This window comes from Chelon labrosus (genome assembly GCF_963514085.1).
Source record: "Chelon labrosus genome assembly, chromosome: 13".
In the NCBI taxonomy this organism is placed as follows: Eukaryota; Metazoa; Chordata; class Actinopteri; order Mugiliformes; family Mugilidae; genus Chelon; species Chelon labrosus.
The window spans coordinates 16,986,249-17,010,599 of NC_140346.1; the positions used below are offsets into that span (position 1 = coordinate 16,986,249).

The 24,351-nt window shown below is 42.8% G+C and overlaps 1 protein-coding gene across 2 annotated transcripts in view; it reads left to right on the plus strand.

The window, feature by feature from the left end:
- dock10 (dedicator of cytokinesis 10) overlaps positions 1-24,351 on the plus strand; it is a 57,155-nt gene that overhangs the window by 6,707 nt on the left and 26,097 nt on the right. Inside the window, exons 1-4 of one of the 2 annotated variants that reach the window (XM_084559579.1) lie at positions 17,771-18,261; positions 20,521-20,640; positions 22,520-22,609; positions 23,377-23,459. In XM_084559579.1, coding sequence (XP_084415705.1) covers positions 18,181-18,261; positions 20,521-20,640; positions 22,520-22,609; positions 23,377-23,459 — 374 coding nt within the window. In that variant the 5' untranslated portion in view covers positions 17,771-18,180. Of the gene's footprint in view, positions 1-17,770; positions 18,262-20,520; positions 20,641-22,519; positions 22,610-23,376; positions 23,460-24,351 lie in introns of those variants that run through there. The other variant, XM_084559578.1, reaches the window with a different exon arrangement.

Below are 24,351 nucleotides of genomic sequence, written 5' to 3' on the forward strand. Positions count from 1 at the left end.
AGCGTTTGTCTGCTGCACGCATTAACTACGCACCCTAGCAACTTTTCAGGCCCCCGCGGAGGATAATGCACTCGTTCCAGTTGCTGATTAAAGTTGGATGCACAACACTGGAAGTAGAAAACGCTGCGCCGCTGTATTAATTCCCATAAAGTCTGACATAAAGCTGCTTTACAAATCAACAGAGACAACGTTTCCGTGACTGCCAATACAGTTATTCTCTTACATAAGTCTGGGTTTTGGAAACCATACCGCGGTCGGGTTGTATAACTGTATAAACAAGACTGTGAGAGAAAAGAGACTTACCCAGCAAGACCAATCATGAGCGGCGCATCTAACTTTGCAATGGAACTGTTAACGTAGGGCTTCGCTGGGTTATTGGAAGGATTTATTAAATACAATATTAACTCTGAGGGAGAAGAGTAGAAAAGCTGTTTGTAAAGTCAAGTGATTCATTGATAAATCTCTTTATTTGCACTATTAAATAGATTAAAATGTATTTATTTACTGGAGAACCAACAAAATAAGATGCACCTTTTTGAATAACATTTTTTTTCTCTGATATAGCTTCTTAAATTTGCATGTGTGGTCGTCGTTCTTTAAAAAATTGATGTGCAGTCCAGGCTCTTGGACCAGGACTGTCTTCTAAATCAGTTGAGATGTTATAAAACCTGCTGGCAAGTTACACGTCCCAAACAGAGAATCCAGATAAGTAACGTTGGCCAAAAACGCATTTTTTTGAGCGGATCTTAAATTGTACATGATTTACTACGTGTGCCTGCGTCACCTCTTGTCGGCCATGTTTCATCTGCTGCTGCTGCCGCTGCTCTGGATGAATCACGACCGAGAGGCGGCTCGCATCGGGTGCCCGCCTCCGTCTCAGTTTGCGTGTGCACACATCACCCTCTACAAGTGTGAAACCAGATTGTGAGAATAGAAGCTTTTGTGCGCGTTACTCTGATGGGAAACAGGATGTCATGCTCACTCTGTATTTTTCTGCATCACTCTGCATTTTGCACCTCTGAACCACGTGTAGCATTTCTGAGCTGTGCATTTCTTCATTGTGCCTTTGTCATGTTGTGCAACCTATGTGCGTCCATCACTTTAGATGTTTTACCAGCAGGGTGACATGTACTTATTCTCTTCCTTCTGTCAAACCTCCCCTCACCCTATCTCCCCCTCTTTTCCTCCTTCCACTTTGCTGTTTCCTCTCAGCCTTTTTTTTTTTCTGTAGCTTCACCTTTTTAATTTCTGCATGAATTCCCTAATTGCCTACACTTCCTTTCTACACCCTCACTCGCTCCCAAAGTCAACTGGATTACATTCACCCTGCCCTTCAGTTCTCGCTCCTTGTTACGCCGAGTGAATGCGTCTACAGTCCTTGCCGTGTAGCCGTGCGTGTGTGTATATATGCTTGCCGACAAGAGAATAGAGCAAGGGATTAGAGGAGATGAATAGCCCTTTGACATTTGTTATGACTGAGCTGCAGACGACTCAGCCGTGCTTGCCCGATAACAGTAGGGAACGTGCACTGCCAGGCCTTGGTGTGTGGTGGTCCCGATATTCTCAATGACTCATTGAGAAAGGACAGAGAAATAAAAGCGAAGAGAGGAAAAAAAAAAAAAACATCAGAGCCTGTCACTGTCGCTATTGGCACTGTCTCCCGCTGAATCCCCCCACTGTTTGCCTCTGCATGATGCGCTGCACAGTGATCTCAGTAGTGTGTGTGTGAGCAGCGGTTGTGGATTTTTCTCTGTTGTGAAATAGCCTTGTAGCGACAGCCTTCCGGTTGTTGAATTGTGTTAGAAGAGAAAAGTCTGTTTAGTCTAGGTGGGAGAGCGGCTTGCAAAGAAAGTAGGCTTCTGTCTGTGTGTCAGTGTTTGTGAGCGGTCACATGAGAGGAGGAGTGACGGAGAGCGAGAGAGAGGTCCCCGGGGCTCCATGCATTGTGCCAGTGTACGTTTACAATAGGCTCTTTGGAGAGGCTTCACAGCCAGTGAACTGCTCCATTTAGACACTCAGCTGAGCGGGCTTTGCCTCACTGCAGCTTAACTTTTATCCTCCCTCTCTTTCTCACTAAAGCTCTTCATCCAGCCTCACCATGCTCCTCCATACCTTAATAGACACCACCGTCCACTTGTGCATCCAGACTCTTTTCACGGTCTCCACGGATGGGGCGATGTGGTGGTGGAGAGGGTCCACTTCACATACTGGACTAAGAATAGTTCAGTCACTCTCTGAGAGTGAATTGCTGTGTTGTCTCTCTCCCTCATGCTGCATTCCAGAGTAGGAGGCCTGAATATGCTGCTGCCATTACCGTCCGACCTCCGTGCCCCGCTGCCCTCGCCCTGTTCTCTCCACAGACACATACTCATGCTCACTGTGCGGCGGTGATACGTGATGCGGACTTTCCCTTGTTAACTGTAGCCACTGGCTGGGCAGTAGAGAGACCACAGGAGTGACCTAATTAAGCAACAAATTGGAGAGATGTAAAGAAAATTAGTCAGATGCTGCCATTTATACAAGCTTTCCTTACCGTCTCGTAAAAAAAAAAAAAAAAAAAACTGAGCCATGTTTCTAGCACATGGTGCTCGAATCCGCTTAGAGCGTTTTGTTCTATCTAGTCTGCTTGTCTAATTTTGGCCCCGTTAGCTTTGATCAACCTGGCTTCCCACCACCGATCCTCCCATCTCACCACTTAAGTTCAAACACAAAAAGACAGTAACGAGCAGCCATTATTTTTCACCATCAGCACTTACCCCGAGCACCAACACAGACTCACACGTACGCTCAAAGATAATTGTACACATAGAAATGCGTGCACAGTATCCATAGAGCCTGCTAGAAATAGAACTGATGGTGGTCACTTAATTTCCTTAACTGCTCGTGGCACAAGCTAACAGGCAGGAAATGGCTAATAGCTTTGAGATACAGCTGCTCAAAATGTTTATTATTTACTGGTGGCTTTCCTATGGAGGACTGAAACTGCCAAGAAAGGGAAAAAAAAAAAAAATGGCACCAAAAATCACTCACCTGCTCTGTACTGAATATAACCTGACAGAGCAAACGACAAGGTCAACTCGTAGCATGTGAAGCTATTTGTGTTGTTCACTAATAAAAACTGACATTACCGCAGCAGTTTAAAATCCAGTGTTTGTGCTCTTGATTTTTTTAGACCATGGAGATTTTAAATTATTTATAGAGAGCAGGTCAAAACCCGAAGGAAACGACTCCAGACGTAACGTGTACTAGCTAAACTTTATAAGCGCTAGCTAGCAAAGTTGAAAGCCAACTGTTTATTATAAATTAGATTTATTCACTGATACTTTATTCAATCGTACATACATTTGTCCATAGAATACCATGTCTGAACAGCATTATGTTTATTATTTCTGTAGATAAACAGCACAGGCTGCTGCTATTTGTCGCTAAATCCCAGATCCACTTCATTACGGTAATTTAAAGACGGGGTGATACAAAACGCATGATCTTATTTTATGTGCATACATTTCATATACTGTAAAAATAGTATATTTTATGGGATAGCCTCATAATTAGGGGCTTTTATTAGGAGAGTAGTATTTTTTTTACAATTACGTGTTCATATACTTGCATTTTTCGATTTCCAGCCCTTAAGCTAAGCTAAATGGCTGTTGACTATAGCTTCATATTTGGTTATGAATGGTATTTGATTTCTTGCTATCTAATTTTAACTCAACCATACGGTGACATACAAAAGCCAACATAGGTTCAACTTTAAACTTTCTCCGTCTGAGTTACTGAGATGTTTCACGATGTTTGGTCAGTGTGCTTTATGTTGACATGGTGCTTTCTGTGACATGTATAGAGATAGATTAGACTCAAAGATGCCACTTCCACTTACTGGTTTTCCTGCTGATAGGTGTCACCTTGACGTAGTCTGGAGCCAAAATGCTTGTGGATGCTCCTATTAGAGGTCAGGAATCTGTAGCATTGCTTTCTGTTTTGGATCTACAAACTTTTTATTGATCTCTGTTTTCTCACTGTCTGTGTCTTTCACTGCACCTATCAATTTTGCGTGCGTTAAACACCAGCCAAAAGAGCTGAAATGGGATCTGCAAAAGGAATAGGAAAAAAAAAAAAGCCTGGGACAGAAGGGGAGACAGAGGAGGGAGTTTAAATCTCCAAAAGGGGGGGTGGTGGAGGAGGGAGGGAAGGGGGAAAGGGGAAAAGGTAAGGGAGGATAATAGATATGAAAAGGCATGAGGGAAAGTCTTCAGAACAGCTGCGTCCTCAGCCTAAACTGGGACCTCGGGGAGAGGGAGCAGTGCTGAGTGGGCGTCTGGTAGATTGTTAGCGCTGGCGTAAAGGTTATGCAGAGGTTACATGTAGGCTTTGTGTTGGTGTCATATGTGGGCGTCATTACTGAATGATTTATTGCGAACTAGGCATTCACGTGGGCTTTTATTTTTTTATACTACAGTGAAGGTGTAGATTGGGGGTTGGCATAAAATCTTCTAAGTTATTTTTCACAGATCAGCCTGAAAATGAAGCCGATATTATTGTTCATGATGTCCATAACTGTAGTAGCTTATTACCACGCTATCCATTGTGCTGGTATGTGTTTCTGGCATGACTGCATGAAAGTAAATATTGGCTTGGGCCTGATTTAGGATGAATGTGGCAGGTTCAGAGTAAGGACACATTTTTCAAGCTAACATAGTTTCAGGAAACAGAAATCATTAGGGGTAATTGCTTGTGGAATAGTTACGGTTTCCTAGTGTCAGTGGCCCAGGCGTTGCAGTGGAAGTGGAACTCAGGTTTGGGTATTTGAGAGTTTGATTTGGCTCGCTCGAGGAAGTCAGTGAACTGTCTTATTGGTTGGAGATTTTCTTACCTGGACAGGAAACTGGAGAGGCCTAGCAGCTGTGTAAATGGCACAGATAAAATCACAGAGAAACAAAGGATACAAGGCAGCGCTGAGGGAGGAATCATGACTACTGCCGGACTGGTATTTATTATGTTGCTGTTGCAGCCCTTCCAGTAATATTAAGTTTTAATGAAGAGATGAATTTTGGCAAAGCCTCCTCAGGGCCTTTTCTGTTTCTAATTCTCTCTCTTTGATGGACAATAAAAAGGAACAGCTCTTGTGTTTCGCACGCTCCTATCATCTTAAACCTTTTCCTGTAGTGTGATCTCATACTTTACCTTTTTTTTTTTACCCATAACAACATAACAGCACTAAAAGTATGGCTCTTGTTACTACATAAACCAAAGAAAAGTTTGCTACCTCATGCAAGTTCCCACAGACAGGCATTATTGTGAATATTTATTGCAGAGCCCGTATGAAGCCGGTGACCTCAGACGTCTATACTTGACTGCTGAGGCCCGGGACGGGACAGTGTGGAGGAGGGGGGGTGGGCTGAACAGCGGGGAGATGTGGAGAGATGCCACGTGGGAGAGTGAATTAATGAGCCACCAGCTCTGTGACAGTAGCTGTGTGTCTTGCAGCTGATTTTACCACATGGCTGCTCAATAACGCTCGGCTTCTCACGTCTCACAAGTCAGATTCTTATCTTAGGTTTTTTCTTTATTAATGTCAGCGTGTCATAGACGCTTGTGGTATGCTAATAATGAGAATAATAGTCAAACCAAAATAAAAATGCCTCATGTAACCACCACCTCTGAACTGACTGGGCCAACCCGGACAGCTTAGGAGGGGTGATGTAAACCCTGATTTAAAAAAAAAAAAAAAAAAAAAAAGGATCTAATTGGATCATTTTATTTATGTACATGTCAACAGTTGAGTTAAAATTTGTGATGAAAGTGATTTCAAACATGGCAAACATAACCAGAGTGAAAGTCACAATGAAGCAGGCAGGAAGTAAGCTGTTTAAAGGGGAAATACCGTTTTTTTACAACCTGGACCTTATTTCTGGCATAAAATACGATCATTTACTCACCCATATAGCTTAGGTGTCATTTGGAGTCGTTCGGAAGATATTTAGATCCAGCGGAGCGTCACGTATATCCATATAGTGGGAGTGACTGGGGCACCGAAACACAGGTAACTCCGGACTCAACGGGGAATAGCACTAGCGTATCATAACAAAATATTGGTGAAATGATAATGCGTTATTTGGAGGCTATGTTTCGGTGCCCCAGTCACTCCTACTATATGGATATACGCGGCGCTCCGCTGGATCTAAATATCTTCCGAACGACTCCAAATGACATCAAAGTTATATGGGTGAGTAAACAACGTATTTTATGCCAGAAATAAGTCCAGGTTGTAAAAAACAGTAATTCCCCTTTAACTCTGTTATTGTTGTCACTGTTACCTCCATTGAGTTCAGATAAACGCCTCAAAGGAGCAAAGGCTTTGTTTTACACAGGAAACACCATATATACGTAATTAGCGTGGCTGCTAATCTCCTGGACTAATTACAAGACAAGACGTATAAAGATTTTAGCGGTTTCTCCTCCGATGTAGGATGTAAAACCATCTCTGCCGTGTTTCATACAGCTCCTTTAATCATGTAGTCAAGGAATCAAAAAATAAATAAATAAAAAACATTTCCCCTATTACGTATAGTTTACAGATTTCAAAGCCCTTTTTATTTAGAAAGGTTGTATTGCCTGCTTCCAATTACTCTCCCACTGATTCCTCACCTATCCTCTGTCAGGCTCTATTTAACCTATCATGCTGCCACAGTCTCTGTAATTTTAATGGGTGATCTCACACACATATGGCACACATAGAAACTCAGATTAGTGTTTGTTTTGGAAGTTTTGCATATGATTCGCATTTAGGATAAGCTGACCAATGTTTGATGTTTGTTTTGGAATAAATTTCAACCAGGAAGTGAGTCTAGGGAGAATGAATGGAAATTTTTAACAACACCCCTTTTCCCGGCAGTTGATGCTCGCCAGTTGATGCCCCTCTCCCATGTACCTCACCGCATCTGCCTCGTCCCCTCCCCCAGCGTCTCCCCTGCCTCAGGACTTCACTTCTCGGTTAAAGACATTTTAATAGCTTCCTTTTCTAAACAAACACTATGCCAGAGTGCCAGATACCATCTCTGGCACGGAGCGCCTCCTGGAGGTCATTCATTAAAGACGTGGCAAAGGGAGCAACAGCGACACGAAGGTATGTGTGGAGGCTGGCACTCCATACATGCCGCTGCTGTGTTGTGTTCTCAGCACTAGATGGCATTGGCAGTGTGCTGCTGTAGCTCTGAACTTGAGGAAAGAGCCAGATAAACGCTCTGTCTTCCTGTTTAGTCTTCAATCTGACACACACCATCATTACAATGCTGCAGAATTGCTTGAATTAAAAAAAAACAACAACTTAAAAACAACGTAACTGTGCAGTTTTACAGTTCTGCACAGGTTCATAGATGTAACACCCAAGAGACACACTAAAAAATTATATTTTTATCTATTTTATCTTTCAAATGGAGGTAAAATTAAAAAAAAAAAAAAGTGCATTTTTACCACAGCTGTTGCACAGCAGGGTGACAGTGTTAACCTACACTGCCACCTGAAACATCGCAGTGAAATGTGTCAGGTAAAAAAAAAGAAAACTCACTTTAGTACACGTCTGTTTTCCTGTTTGTGTGAGAGATGGTGTGCTGTGGTGACGCATCCGCAAGCTGAGGTTTTACTGAGAACAGCATGTCAGAATGGCTTTGAGGCAATATTAGCAACCAGCATTAGTGTGATGTGTTTCTAGTGCCAACTACAGTGACTGCAAATAAACAATAACACGTTGTGCAGCAGATCTCCTCTCCTGAGCAGCTGTTGCAGAAGCCGACTGGTTATTTGATAGAGTTAATTTTACCCAACAAGTCAATTTAATTCTCTTCCTGATTATATTTTTCTTCATCTGCCGAGTTCCCGTTTTAGCACAGTCATTGAACTTTCTCCATCTCTGCAGCTCGTCAGAGAGACGCTGCATGCGTACGTGCTGTGTGAGAATAGGGGCTGACCTCGTGTCCCTTTTGTTGCTCTGTGAGTGCCAGGGGCCAAAGCCGTAGTCTGCTGAGAGCTCAGCACCCCTTGTGAGTGACAGCATCCTTCCTGTTGTGGTCACCATGGGAACGGGAGAGTGTTTTCCCAAGTAAACGCCGTGGAGCTCTGCACCACATCAAACAGCGCTGCCATGAGTCAGCCTCCAGCTCTACAGGGAGCCTAACTATAGCAGAGCTAACTGCTTACAAGGCAGTGTGCAGCAGTTTTAATGGACTGTGGTTTCCTATTTGGCCTAGTTGGCTGAAGTATTTGGAGTCAGGAAAATGATCACATGTTTGTCTTGTGCCTAAATAACTAACCTGCGTGCACACGCGCACCGAACCTCCTGCGAACCTAGTGCACAATCCCGCTGCACTGTCGCCTGTAGTTTTGTTTAGCAGAGTAATAGTTCTGCTGGGAACAGAGGGATTACGGAGACCGAGGCTCTACAGCTGGAAAACATTAACTCCGCAAATGACGGCAGCACACTGCCCCGTACACCCCGATGATGTCATCCCTCTACAAAGGTTCAGACACACAACTTAACCCCGGTCACACAGGCAACCACAGACAAGCATATGCAGGCACACATGTAGTCAAGGAAAGTGAAAATGCAAACAATAGCATGCAAACACAAAGAAATACATTTAACAACTTCATAGATTTCTCACTAATATCCTCAAAATAATTAGATCTTTTACTTTTTTACTGAGCGATGCTAAAAATGCAGCGCTGTCTTGAGCAACTGCAACATCACAATATTTACCAATACACTGAACAGGCACAACATTATGACCACCTTCCTAATATTGTGTAGGTCTCCCTTGTGCCTCCAAAACAGTTGTGACTCATCAGAGACTGGACATGGGCCTTCTGAGGGTGTCCTGTGGTGTCTGCCAACAGAATGTTGTTAGTGGGGTCCTTTGAGTCCTCTGGGTTGAGGGGAGGGGCCTCTGTGGATCAGGCTTGTTCCAATGCATCCCACAGATACTTGATCAGTTTGGGATCTAGGGAATTTGGAGGCCAGGTCAACACCTTGTGCTGTTTTTCATGTTTTTGTTTTGAGTTGTTCCTGTCTGTGTCAGGCTACATCCTGCTGGGGATGGTTGCTGCCATGAAGGAGTGTCATTGCTGTGGGGTGTGTCTGGTCTGGTCTAGGTGGGTGGTACATGTCTAAGTGACATCCACAGGAATTCCCAGCAGAATGCTGTATTGTCACGGGATGGTCACAGTTCTCCTGTCAGTGGTATTAATGTTGTGGCTGATCGGTGTGTAATGTAGGACAGCATTTTTAAGTGGCTGTATTGATGTTAAGGAAGTAAATCACATATTACTTCCACCGTTTTTGTCTTCCTATCTCTGTAATGTTATCTAATGCATCTTGGTAAATTTTCTCATGTTATTAAAAAGTCCATAGTTCTTTCCCAGATATATTTCTGTGTGTTAAATAGCTGTTGATTGTTGACTGTATTCTTCTTATTTGCTTATCTTATTTCTTATGAAGCCACGGTTGAAAATCCTGTGTACTTTCCAAGTTAAATTTATCTCGGTCTATTCTGAAACCAATGGTGAAGTGAAACACTTTCAAATGACGTCACGCGTCAAAGACTCTCAGAATGGCTGTGGTGGATCACGTCTCAGGCGAGCAAGATTAAATAATGCTTGACGCAACAGTCCACGCTCACAACACAAGTCTTTGCTTTGGTGTAAATGCATATTTTTAAAAAGGGCATCTATCTTGCATAGTTATTTAGAACATGCAATGATTAGTTTAGATGGAAACATACTTACAGCAGCCGGTGACATAACATAAACTACATAGAGCTTAGAGAGAGTGTGACACCACGATGGCAGTGTAACATGGGGACTCCTCTGGCAGCTAGAGGGCATGATTGTGTGGGCATATTTGCATGACAGGACCATTGTGGAAGCCTGGCATGCAAACAAAGCCCATCTCTGTGGTTTCTGTGTTTAATAGCTGCTGCTATAAGGCATGTTGCACTGAAGAGCCTTCAGTGAGACGCTGTGGAGGGTGGTGACGATGGTGGGCGCGGCTAATTTTTCTCTTTCTCCCCCTTTTACGCGGGACGTATGCGCTGTCATCTCCTACTGTGTAATATTTGTACACTGTGTGGGAGAAGAATGGCAATCTCTCATTTGCAATCTTTTGTGTGTCCCTTTGAGTATTTGCGTGCGCTGTCGTGTTTATATTTAGCTATGTAAAGGATTATAATAATGAGCATTTATGGGGGCGGTGGGTGGGATGCTCTGTCACCCTGTCATGGATACTGATGACCTTAATCATGACCTAACAACATCCCCGTGGTTGCCTCCCACTCTCTGCGGGGAACCAAGGAGAGTGCACATGTCTGGACCTAAACGTTACATGTCTCTTGATTACAGATCTGCTGGTGGCCTTTAAAGTTAAATTATTATGTACTATAGTTCAAATAGTTCACATAGTCACCCATATTACCTATGCTCAGGAAAACTAGCTCTTTGTATTCAAGTGAGGCTTTACATATGCAATATTTTGAATGTATTTGTTACATAAAGGATTTTATTAAAAGTATTTCTCATTGTTATTTATACGTAATTCAAAGCCTCGTCCACGTATAAAGGGATTTGCTCATCGATCTTCGCTCAGTAGGTGACAGTCGGCAGCTAGTAGATATACCAGGCTCTGGTTGCCAAGGTAGCCTTCCCGTCCCCCTCCCAAATTTTTTTTAGGTGAAACAAGCAGAATATTAAAAAAATATTGCTAGTGTATGGATGAAGCTAGCGTGCCTTGCCATCACCGCTCTCTGATTGAAAAGAAAATACCGCCACCACCGCTGCCGCTCCAGAGAGAACAACGCTATCATTAAAGTTTGGACTTAGACAGATTTTATCCATCCACAAGGGAAATTGCTTGGTCACCGTCGCTCAGGTGCACATAAAAAACACTCTTGAGAATCACTAGTAAAAAGTAAAAAAGGTGAATATAGTTAAAAAAATAAAAATAAAATAAAATGTAAGTAAAAATGTAGTAAAATCAAATAAAATAAGCAAAAAATTTACAAATTGTGCATATGAACAAATGTACAAGAAATAGAGACATAATTAAATATATATTATATACATAGGAAGGATAAATAAGGTGCAATAATGTGCATTAACATTAATAACATGGAGTTATCTGTTGCAGAAAGGTGAGTTGTTGTAAAGCTGGATAAAGTAAGGTATGAAAGAAGTCCTGCAGCGTTCACTGTGGGAGCAGAGCTGGATCAGTCTGTTGGAGAATGAGCTCCTCTGCCCCTCTGCAGTCCGGTGAAGTGGGTGTGACAGATTGTCCATGATGGAGAGCAGTTTGTCCAGTGTCCTCCTGTCCCTCGCTGACACAAATCTCTCCAACTCTCCAGCCTTTCGGATGCATTCGCCAAAAAATTATGATAAATTTGGAACCGAAGTCAAACCATATGGAACCGGTAACCATATGTGGGATCTTGTGACTGCATCACAAGTCAGTCCACTGTGTGAGACACTCCCATTGCTCGAGGACTCAATTGTGTTGCATCAGCATTGAGATTACTTCAATTTGGCATCCACTCACTTTTTTTTTTGACCAATCACCGCTACAACTTGCTGAATTGGACTTAATTGTTGTTTTATTGTAACTTCCTCTTATATCATATGTCATGTGCACCCACAAGAGCCTATGTCTGCATTTTGATGTCAATGGTTTCATGAAATTCTGAGGAAATCAGTGAAAGAAATCTTCAAGCTTCTGTGTTAAAATGACGTTTGGTGAAGTTAGTTTTGCTTCCTTTGTCTTGGGTTATTTTAAGAGGTGTTGTTCCAGCGAAGAAATATTTAAGCTTAGGGGAGAATTATTTTTTGACTGACTTACGAGTGTTTCTGCCTGTCACAGTCTGCTCCACATTTCCTCTCCAAAACAAACAGAGATTTATAGGCCACAGTGACTGGCAGAAGAAGATGGCACAGAGCAGCAAGCGAATCAGAATCGAGGCTTCGAAACTCACGCTAACCTCTGGCCGAGAATGGTGCTGCTACATACGTACTTTTTCCAAGATCAATATTTTTCTCTGCTTCTAGGTCAACAAGTACAACTGGCAATGAGCACAAAGGGGAACTTACAATGAGAAGAATTAAGTAAAGCATATGAAAACCATTTTGCTCTGAGAATGCACTTTTTTTTGTTTTCCCTTCGGCCGCACACAAGAATAAAGCAAGACCAGATGTTATGGTGACATGAGAAAAAAAGTCTGAGTGGTAAAAAGTGAACGTCGCTGGCACTCACGGATGCAAAAAAAGTGATGTAATGGAGTTTTATGCGTGCAGTATTTCAGTCGGTGTCCTCGTGCATGTCTAGCATGTGCCGAAGCAAAGTTAGGAGAATTTCACATGTAAGCTCTGCAGCCATAAAGCTCTGCTCGGTTCATCGGTGAAGCCACCCACTCCCCACTTTCCATCCACTTTCCGTTCAGTAGCCTCTCTCACCGCTTCCCGACACCCTCCCCCGAGCCTCTGCCAACCTCCGCTCTGGAACATTATGCAGATTTTTACTGAAAAACAAATGCATTTAAACAAACATCCCTACGCTCTTTATTTTTATTTCGGCATATCTGCGCGTCAGGTCCTGTCTTCGGTGCATAAACCGCAACAGCACAAGACACAACCGGCAGAACTCTGACTTGAAAGGACTGGTGCAGTTGGGAAGACAAATGGAGCGGGAGAGAGCTGCAGAATGAAAATTAGAAAAATTATGTAGGTTTGTGTGTGTGTGTGTGTGTGTGCGAGTGCACAAGTCCAGCATGTGTAGCAGCTGGTTCTGGTCAGCTGACAGTTATTGCAGACTGTGATTTGTTGGATGTGCTGGGCTGGGCTGAACCATGCACAGCTGCAGCCAGTGAGTGAGTGAATTGGAGGAAGAGAGAGAGAGAGAAAGAGGGGAAAGAGAGGGAGGCATGTAAGGCTGCCAGTGTGTAAACCTCAGCAACAGCAACATTAGGAGTTGGAGCCTGGAGCAGAGCGGTGAAAACAGATAAAGCTTGCAAAGCTGGTAGCAGTGAAGCTGGAGGGTGAGGTGAGGCTGCACAGAGGTTAGGATGGAGCCTTAGTTGTTGCGTTGGGCTTCAACGGAGCACAACAGCAGCACCACTGGCTGGACCAGGGGCTGAACTTGAAACAGGGCAGAGCTCAGACTGACAAGGAACCTCCAGATCAGGTGAGGCCTGGACGGGATCAGGCTGGACGAGCAGGAGCCTGCAGCAGGATTATGGGTTGCTCGGCCAGTGTGGTCCTACTCCTACGCTCAGTGGGTGGAGCCGACTGCGGCCACATATGTTCACGGCAAGACCAGATGTCAGTGGAGGCCGCCACACCCACCCTAGAGGGTTACACCACCACCTCATCACCAGTGACCATCATTGTAATGGTAACCAGCACAACTGCAGCTCTGAAACATTAACAGCAAAATGCATGTGTGTGTCAGACAGAGGGGACTGCACAGTGTGTTGGTGCGGCGTGGTTATGTAGTAATAGGCACCATATTTTGATGTGGTTTACTGTTTTGTGCTTTCTACATTGCAATGAAAGAGCCATGTCTGGAGCCACAAGGTGAAATTTTGCTAGTTTGATGCATTCTGACTTTCCTGAGGCAACTTTCTTTTTTCTTATTTTTTACCTTCTCCCTCCTTCTCCACTAAGACTGATGCACAATCAATGATTGCGGCCTGGTCTTTTTTTCCTCACAGCTGAGAGGCAGAAGGGCGGAAATGGAAGGAGGAGACTAGAGGGGGATGGCGGGGTCAGACATGAGGAATCTAGTTTCTGTGGGAAAAATCTGCTTTCTCTACATATGTCCTACAGAGAGGACGACAAAAATAGCCGCTTAAATAGAACCCTTATTAAGACGGTAGAAGGCGAGAGCTGCCGAAAACGGCACGAAGGAATGAACCGATGAATGAGTCGCAGCAAAGTACACGTGTGTTTCTTCTTTTCAGTGCAGTGTTGCATGTCAGCCATCTGTTTGGTATCTGTATCAATGAGTCTTGGCCAGATTCTTTCATTCCCAGAAACATCCTGGTTTCTGTAAGCCTGGTGGAAAATTTTTTAGGCTTTTTGGCAGTCGGGGAATCTTTACAGTCGCCCCTTCTGTTTCCCCTGCTTTCTTTCCCTCCAATAAATCCTGCCTTGTCTGGTGCCCGTTTTCTGGCGTCCTCAGTGAACAAGAGCCGTGGAAGGTATACTGCAAAATCACGTTAGCGCGCAGATGCATGGACTCTTGGAGTGTAATGGTATCAGCTGATCTATTCAGTGTTTCATTATTTGTAAAAGGCTTTTAATTGCACAAGACGCTCATAGAGGCAGTCTGGTTGTTGAACACTAAGAGGACCAAGGGAAAAGTACAGTTGTGTGTCATCTGTATAACCTGACCTTTAAGCAGGATGTAAACAGAGGATCGTCATAGTAGTACACCAAAACCTTTTTTCACTTCGCGAATGCACTTGTGTTGATGGTGGCTGCATTCCACTTGGGGAGGTCCCGCTAATTTGCATACTGCCTCACTGTCATGGCCGTACACAGACTACATTTGAAAAACAGATGTAGCCACGGAGCCTCAAAGCCAATGTGGAAGTGGCTTAAAGTGCCATCTCACTGATGGGCACTACATGGTTGTAACTGATCTTTGTCTCCAGCAGACCACCGTTCAACAATTTCCTTTCACAAGCCATTAGCTAAATTCACTTCTTCTGCTCAGTGTGCTGGTGGTCCTTCCTTGAAAATAATCCCACGATGACTCAAAGAGAGATATGTTTGGGGCCGTGCCTGACTTGATTGACACGTCTGGAGTGACTGACAAAATGAACTCTGTTTCTCAGTCAGATCGACCCCTCGCTCCTCCCCAGCTCCTCTTCAAATCTGTTCACTCCAAAACCAACCACCACCTCCATAACTCCAACTGGTCATGGGAGTCATTTATACACCTGTAATCTTTCTACTGTTACAAAGTGTCTGCTGTGAGACACTCCCTCTATGACTTTGTGGTAGCTTGACACTATGCCATCCTTATACTGAGGACAGTAAAGGCTGCATTCCTCCTTGCATACATTGTGCACTTCTTGATCGGCTTATTAGCCATTTACAGCACCTGTGAATTCGCTGAAATATTCCCCAGTTCACTGTGAAACCAGTGCTGCGTACAGTTTTCCGATCGGTCTCCAGACAGTTCTGAGGATCACTAACTCCACCGCGCCACATTGTCCCCGAAAAAGTAACAAACACTGTGTTTCATCAAAGGATTTACTTCCCTTAAAACTATGAGTCCCCATTAGTCTCACTGTGTCTCACACCAGGCCCTCTAATGATGCAAAGCAGATGGCTTCTGTCTGGATCCTGGTTCACTCTGCTGTCTCAGCAGCTGTCTGTGTCCCATTCTCTCTCCCCCTTTCTGTCTCCCCCTCTTATTCCCTATCAATCTCTCACACCATTTCTCTTCTTCCTCACTCCCCCACTTGCTGTTCTTGATACACATTTTTTTCCTTAACTGGATGATGAGGCCTTAAATCTTCTTCTTGAGAATGATGGAGGTCAGTTTGGGTACTTGATGTGCAGCTTATGATTTCCATCTGTCCATTTTTTTATGTCTATCTTAACTTATATTTGTCCTCTTTTTTGCTTTTGGCTGATTTAGAGCTCCCCTCCTCATCCTCTGCCCAATTCTCACTCCTTTTTTGTTATAGTTATGCTGGAGGAAGGCCACGCTGAGCCACCAGGCTAAGTGCTCTGTTTGTGTCCTCCATACAGCTGTAGTTTACCAACATCAGCACCCGCTCTGCCTCCCTCCCGCCCCCGCCAAGAGGGAGGGAGGGAGGGAGAGAAAAACAGAGGGAGCGGGGAATGAAGGAGAGATGTTAAAAGGGATGTTTAATAGGATGAGAACAAGAGAGAGAGGGCAAGGACAGTGAGAGAATCAAAGAAAAAAAAAAAGGAGTACGCTGCCGAGGGTGTTTGATGAGATGAGGAGGCTACAGAGGAGGGGAAGAGAGGGATGGAGACAGCTGAGGCAGCTGGCGTAGAACAGAGGAAGGATGGAGGGAAAGGGTGAAAGAAGAGAAGGAGGTTATTGCTGCAGATGTTAAATGGACTTGCAGCAGTGCATTTCTAAGAGCGTAATTAGGATTCACTGCTTCAGGTAAAAAACATCGGAGACTTATTACAAGGTATTGAATTAGGAAAACATATAGTAGACTACACAGGCTACACATACGGTATCCTGGTAGGGCTGTGTTGTTTCACTCTGTCATGAACGTTTTTAAGCGAACAAATCACATTAAATCAAAAATCACAATGGAAGACTACATGCACCGATCAGGCATAACATTAGGACTACAGAGAACTACAGAGAATAGACATGGGCCTTCTGAGGGTGTCCTGTGGTGTCTGGCAACAGAATATTGTTAGTGGGGGCCTTTGGATCCTGTGGGTTGAGGGGAGGGGCCTCTGTGGATCAGGCTTGTTCCAGTGCATCCCACAGTTGCTTGATCAGTTTGGGATCTAGTGAGTTTGGACGCCAGGTCAGGTGTTTTTCATGTTTTTGTGTGTGTGTTCCTGTGTCAGGCTGCATCCTGCTGGGGATGTCTGCTGCCATCAAGGAGTGTCATTTCTATGGGGTGTGGGTGCCTGGGCTGGTCTAGGTGGGTGGTACATGTCTAAGTAACGCCCACACGAATTCCAGGTCCAAAAGTTTCCCAGCAGCACATTGTATTGTCACAACATGGTCGATGTTATTTACTTCTCCCGTCCGTGGTTTTAATGTTATGCCCGACTGGTGTATACACATAATAAGATCCTAGCTGAAAGTAAAATGGAAAACACATCTGTGCAGTTAAGGCCTTTGCATTTCACACGTTTGTATGTGAAGTGCAGTTTCCATTACACGTGAAACGTCTTTGCAGTTGCACTTTTACATCACATGGTTTGGTCAGAATGAACTGTCGTTGGTTTTGGTAAAACTATTGAACACTTTTAGACTTCCTTGTTCTCAAACTTTATTCAGTCAGCTTAAACACATTTTATCCGCAATGTCTTTCCATGCAGGCTGTTTCGGATTTGAGCACCCAAGTTTTCAGACGCTATGTACTTGTTACTCCCCCCTCTGCCCCTTACAATTTTTGATCCTTACAGCAGTGAAATGTAGAAATGTTCTTTCCTGAAACTTTCATTCCAGTTAACTCGTAAAAACGTAAAAGATTGTGAAGAAATTGTGATTGAAAAAAAACTGCTTGTGGCGATTGTTAATGAAAGAACTTAAACATGGTTATTACAGAGCAGTTGTCTCTTTGACATTCTTGCATTCTTTATCACAAAGCACATTAAAAAGGATGTAAAAACAGTGACTGGGATGAATATAATTAAGTCACAATCTGACACACAGGACTAACTCCTCGCCTCAAGTAAGAATCCAGCAAAAAAAAAGATAAGGTGGGACGTCATGTAACAAACCAGCAGAGTGTGTTAGTTTGTTGTATCATCAAAAGTTGTTTCCTCTTGAACAGATCTCTGTTCTCCTATGATCTGGGGAAGTGAGTGTATGCGTGTGCAGACAAATATAAATGTACAGTCTCATGAAAGGCTATAGACTGGCTTTAGAACAGGAAGTTGACGGTTTGCATACTTGTTCGCGTCTGTTTGTGTGTTTTTTAGCATAATGTGCTATTGATACATTTGGACGGAAGTTTGAGTTTCTGTTTAGTTTTCTAAAAAGGGATTCCCCTCATAGTATCTGTTTGGTGCGTTTCGTAATGGGGAGTTTAGAAAAGAGCTGGTACCTTCCATTTTCTTGTTGAGTTGCCTCGAATAATATAGAAAGTTTAACAGTGACAAAGCTGGAGAAACTCAGTGGATTTTTTGGTTTGCGGGGGATTTTCTGTCTGGCAGTTTGCATTTGTCTGTGTGTGTCTGTGTGTGTGTGTGTATATGGGTGTGTGTGTGTGTGCGTGTTGGACATCAAACATCAACTTCCTCTACATCCACGTGTGCTGACACAAACTCACCAACCTACCCAGTGTTAGTTCTGCTTCTGAAAGAGCACATGCCCACAATGTGTGTTTTTGTATAGTTCAGTTTTTAGTTTAGCGAATTCTTTTTGGAGTAATGTTATAACCTGTGCGCTTAACTCTGCCGGCAATGAGCTTCAGGAGCAAAATCACCTTCAGGAAGAAAATAAAGAGCAAACGAGTGCGATCGGATTTCGCCCGGCTGAGTATTGTATGTATTTGTATGCTTCTTTCTGTCTGTCCTAGTCGTTGCATCACATGTCGTCACTAGTTTTTGCATTTGCCGTCAAGCGTGATTAATACACATTTTTTGACTCAGTGTATTTACCCTAAACAGTACTCGTAATGATTATTGTGTGCTTCATTTCCTCGTCTTTCTGAAGTTTGGTTTCTTACGGTTGTTTGAGCCAGGCTCAGACAGGAAGAGCCAGATAAAAGAGATTAAATTAGAATTAAATGATGCACGTTACCAATGCTGCTCTCCTTGCACAGCTAATGCTACATTACAGTATCTGGTAGATGTCATCTCGTGAAGGGAAAGCCAGACTTTCCCCCAGAAACATTTGCTCTGATGTCACATGGGTCAAAGTCGAGTCAGTAAAACCTCAAACCTTAATCTACCTGTCTCCCTGTTGCTCTTATTTATTGTCATTAGACTGCTCTAATGCGTTTTCTCGGGACAGAACGTTTTATATAATATTGGCTTAACTAGTAGTTATGAGGGCTGTTCAATCTTTTGAGTATTTTGGATTCAGTCTTTTGATTCAGTATTTTTGTCATTCATGGTTTAATTGTTGATTTTTATAACCGAAATAGTAGAAACCTTCAAAATGCTTGTTGTGTCCGACTGACAATCTCAATTTCAGAGATGTTTAATCTTCAAATTGGGGAAAATTTTCAACGTCAGAAGCTAAAATCTGCACTTATTTTGTATTTTCTGTTAATTACTTTTATTGGTTCAGTTATAATTAATGACAAGCAGTTTAAATACTGTTTCAGCAGTAGTTAAGCTGTTGTCCAATACTGCTTTATAAGTTTAAACAGAAACAAGGAACAAAAAACTGAAGACGACCTCCAGGTAAATACTGAAGGTCTGAATGGCGTTTACATAATGTTGGCTATTAACAAGAGTGAGAGAGAATACTAATAGTGTACAGTATGGCTGTAAAGAGTTGTACATGCATCTCCTTTCGTTGAGTTACATTCTTGCCTTGGTCTGCCTTTGGTGTCTTTTGGTTCTGTGCCACAAAGGCCCGCTCTGACTGTTGAGGTAGCTGCAGTTGGTAAAAGCCCCAGTCTAACACTGTGCGTGTGAACCAAGCCCATGCTCTTTATACTTCCTCTGCCTTTCTGACCACAGCCTGCTCCAGAACTCAGCCATTGCTCCTCTGCTGCTTTCATCTGAATGACAGAAGTAATGTACCATTGCGCCTCGTTCGTCAAACAAGCTGTTTTTTCGTGTGACGTAATAGCTAGTTGCACGATCGCGCCACTTAGTTTTGCACCTCTTTCGGGAAAGAGAAAGTAGTGTAATGCCCTGGTTTGATGGTAATTTGAGGACAGTGTGAAAAGAGACTGCTTAGCGGTTTGTCTTGTATGTCCCATATTCATGTAGAGTTTGATTAAATGCTCAAACTTCACATACAGTATGCATTGTTCAGCGGGGTGAGTCAAAGCTTCACTTCAGCTATTAATACTACTTCCTCTACAGCGTTTTTAGGACGTGATGATATCATGGCAAAACACAGGGTGTTGGCTATTTTTCAATTTCCAGAATGGCGAGATTATTCGTCAGTTATGGTGAATATACCGCCACCATTTCCTTCTTTAAATCCCGTTAATTTGTTGGAATGTCTGACACGTTAAAGTCGTCATTCAGACTGGTGATAGGAAAATCTTCAGATCGTATCAGGCAGTGGTTAATGAACACACCTACACTGCATCCACTTCATCCTGTGTTGACAGATGTGAGATATCAAATGAAAAATAGGTCTTAAATTCTGAAGTATCAACTACAGGCTTAAGCATTTGGTTAGCTTATAATTCACAAGGCTTGAATTGTCCACTGTCTGCAGCTCTGTGGGTCAAAACCAGCCAGCAGCATTTACTTAGTTCAGTTAGATAGTAGGTTTAATCGTTATATCTCATGACTGTAGGTTTGTTAAGGTTTCTCAGTTGGACAGGGCCTCTAAATGTGTTTTACTTGGGATCTTGGCACAAGGGATTGTAACATGTAATCCTGTGCGTTAACGAATGTTATTTTTCTGGGGATCTACATTTTTCATTATTTCCCATAACTCACTGCACTAAATACCACAATAACTTTAAAGTTTATAAATGGTGCCAGTGAGAAAATATTAATTCACTTTTAAATATGAAAATCCGTATCGTATCGTATCGTATCGTACGGAGGTGTTATAAGCTACTCGCTCCCTCTTAATTCTGATCAAATATCTGTTACCATTTGCAGCAAGAAAAGCCTAAGCTGATCGATCCTCTTGACTATGAGGCCGTCATCTCTGAACTGAGTGATGAGTTGAAGGAAGACCCTCTCCGAGACCTCCTCCTGTTTCCTGACAATGATTTCTCGGTAAGTGTGCCCGTTTGTGTAGAAGCGATGCTTCAGTGGTTGATGTGAACAAAAGCGTTTGTGGTTCCATATACCAATGTGTTAAAGATTCTTTTCGTCATTGGAACTGACAGAAAGAAAGGTGGGATGATCAACCACAATGAGATGTTAAAATGTTAAATCAGGACACTCAATATGAGCTCTTAGAATACATGGATTTCTTAAGCCAACTACAAAAAAATATATATATTTAATTGCACAGTACGGAGAAAAAAGGACTGGACATTTTAGATATTTGGTGTTTAACAGCAGAGATACCCTTAACTTTTCTTTAAGACATATAAACTCAATGAACACATGAACACAAATCCCCCCATAATAGTCCTGTATGGTCTAGGTTGGCATACTGAATCAGGTGTTACTCAAACTGGATCTCAAATTCATTATCAACCCCTAGCTAGGTTTTTTTTTTATTCCTTTACACTAAAGACACAGTGTTATCTGCTAGCTCCACAACAATATACCGATGTCTAAAATTCAACATGTGCCACCTTTCTCGCCGGCAGGGCACATTCATTCACACTAATCATACATGTTAGGCACTATAGCCTTTTCATTACGGTCAGTAATATATTCTCACCGGCTCCCTTTAGCTGTTTGTTCATTAGTAGCTTCATTACCGTGCTAATGCGCTGCTGCAGACGCAGATCCACTGCACATTAAAATGGTCTAATTGGCTGCTTGTGAGAAAGGGGGGCTCCGTTTGCTTTTGGACCCCAGTGCTGCAGCTTTAATGCGTGACTCTGCTGGTTCTCAGCATCTCCTCTCATTTTCTCTAACTCTGCAGTTCACAGTCCGCTTGTAAGTGAAAGTGGCTTGGCGGTGTATTACTAATGCGCACGACGTATTTACTAGCTCTGCTTCTTTGCCAGTTGGCCAGGGAACACAAATATCTTTAGTCCTGCTTTGTTTTCATTCCCCTTCAGCCAGTGATTGACCGGGAAGGACATTTCTATATTTCTTTCCAGATATGGCCGTCCATCTGAAAGATTAAAGTTTGATTTTCTGTTTCATAGATCATAAAATGCACTTAAATTAAAAGCGGTGTGATTCATAGGTGGAGTTATTAACTGCACGTCCAGTCAGTTCTGAGAAAGGGAAAGCATGTTAAAGGATCTGATTTTAATTATTCATATTCGCTGCATTGAAGCCAGGCCGAAACGATTTCAAGAGGAGGGAATGAATGGAAATTACATTATTATACTGGATAGATGTTTTCCTCTCATACCCTCATTCACGTGGTGTTCATATAGCGGCAATTTAAGCACGATAAGGAGTCACAATAGGACTGATAGTCTTCTGTACTGCCAGGTCCATGGGGCCGTACTAATGCGCAGTGATTCTTATTTTACAAACTAAATGCTAACATAGGCTAATACAAACATAACAATATAAAGTTATGTTGCAGATGATGATGGTGGAGATTGCTCTCTACATTGCATGCCTGCCCACCCTGGAAGATCTTTGTGTGTTAAATTAAATGAATTTAAATAAAAAACAATTTAAAAAACGTAGGATGGTTTTTCCTCTGATCAGTCGAGGGTCTAAAATTAAAGGTACGAATTATAACGCCGCAGACCAGACCAAAAACTCTCTCATTCATCAGTCATGAGTTTTTATATTACATGTGACCCTGAACACAGTAATTGCATCAGAAAGTCAATGGAAGGATAAATGGATGAAGTGCTATTAACCCCTAAGCTTTTCAAAACTCACACTAAACAATAGCTGCCAACATAAGGGGTCATAAGGGGCTTGCTACATGAACTAGCACCTAATTTCTTTTCCCTAGAACTTTTTCCTGATGGTAATCTTATTTTTATCACCTTTATCTCTTCAGGTATCTACTGTGCCTCAGGAGAGACGGACGCTCAAGTCAACTGTTCCTGAGGGGGCAGAACAACAGGCTGAATGTCTGCTGGTCAGACAGGTACAGTGTGTGTGTGCACGAGTGTGTCTGAGACTCCCATGTCTTCAGGGCTTAACTGAACCCACTGTGGTTTGGAAGGTGGTAGGTTTCAGTTGGTGGTGGTTTAGTCACTTTAGGCTGTTCTTTATCGAGCACGCCATGATAGCCGTGGAGGGGTCTCACCATGTATCTAAAATAAACCAGATGCCTTCGCATATCAGGGCTCATTTCAGATCGACTGGTCATAATCTCAAGATCTCAGTGAAGAAGTAATATCTGAGTAGACGGAAACTCCGCAGACAGTTCAGTCACACCTCGCTGGACACTAGCATGAGTGTCTGACTCGCTTTGCACAAACGTGCAGGCTGTCTTGTTTGTGGTTGACATTGTATCTGATAGCAGGCTTGGTTTATTTATTTATATTGCGCAAAAGCTTTGCATCCTTCTAAATTGAGGGATTAAAGAAAAAAGTGAAAAAAGCATTCGGTGCGTACACAGGATGTGAAACCACCTTGCAGTCTGTGTCACTTCACTTTACTATACGTGCCCTGACTGCTGTTGCAACCGCGTAGTCTCTCGAGACGTAAAGTTATCTTTATTAGCATATTCTCCAAGGACAGAGTCTTAATCCAGTTCCTGTTTAATTTAAATAATCTAATGATGAATCCCAGCCTGCACAAGCATAACTAGGCCTTAGACTGTACATTCATCCAAGCGTTGCTGTCTTCATTGTCTGTAGATATTTTAGCGGCACCAGTTTCTCATTTAAACTTCGTTCTCTCCAACAGGCCTGCAAGTATTACAACTCTGAGCAAAACGTGGTCCAGTTCAAGTATGATGACTACGCCGGAGATTATCGTCTGCTGCCCAGGTAATACACTTACTCGCCTCTTATTTGGATACAAGCAGAACTTCCTGTACTTAGAAATCATTTAACATTTGAGAAGCTGGACTCTATATCAGTCAGACATGACATTAAAACCACTGACAGGTGAACTAAATAACATTGACATTGCATCTTGTGACAATGCAACGTTTTGCTGGTAAACTTTTGGATCTGACATTCATGTGGATGTTACTTAGACATGTACCACCCACCTAGACCAGACCAGGCACCCCCACCCCATAGCAATGACACTATTTGATGGCAGCAGCCATCCTCAGCAGCTTGACACAGACATACACACAAAAACAGAGGCCCATGTCCATTTTTGGAGGCACAGGGGCAATGACGTTTTGCCTAATCAGTGTATGTGCCGAATGAAAAATCTTTAAATCTCAGGTAGCATGTTTCTACATCTCCAGTCCTGTACGTTTGCATATGCATGCCGTTAGTCAATCCTGAATTAACTCTCTCAGAGAATACTTTTACTAATGTACAGCTTAATTGTTCTGTGCATTATTTTACCTTGCATGACCAAAACTGCAAAAAGTGGTTCCAGGTTTGTTTGTCTTGCCGACTTGATTAACGACGAGCTGTATTTTTTTCCTCACGAACACCCAGACCCGTAAGTGGCTGCTAACATAAAGAACAAGTGTAATTTATTACGCTTTGAGTGAAATTCCCTCCCTCTGGCCTCTCTTTCACTCAACGCCGGCCACCATCCTGCTCTCGTTAATGACCTACCACTTGAAATATGTTAACTTTCAGTGCTCCCTCTCTCCTTTTTCTTTTTCTTTTTTTCTTGAAATGTCAGTCATCCAGTCACGCATCCATTCAATCTTATTTAAGGCTGTCAGTCAGTCAACCGGAGTTTTGTCGG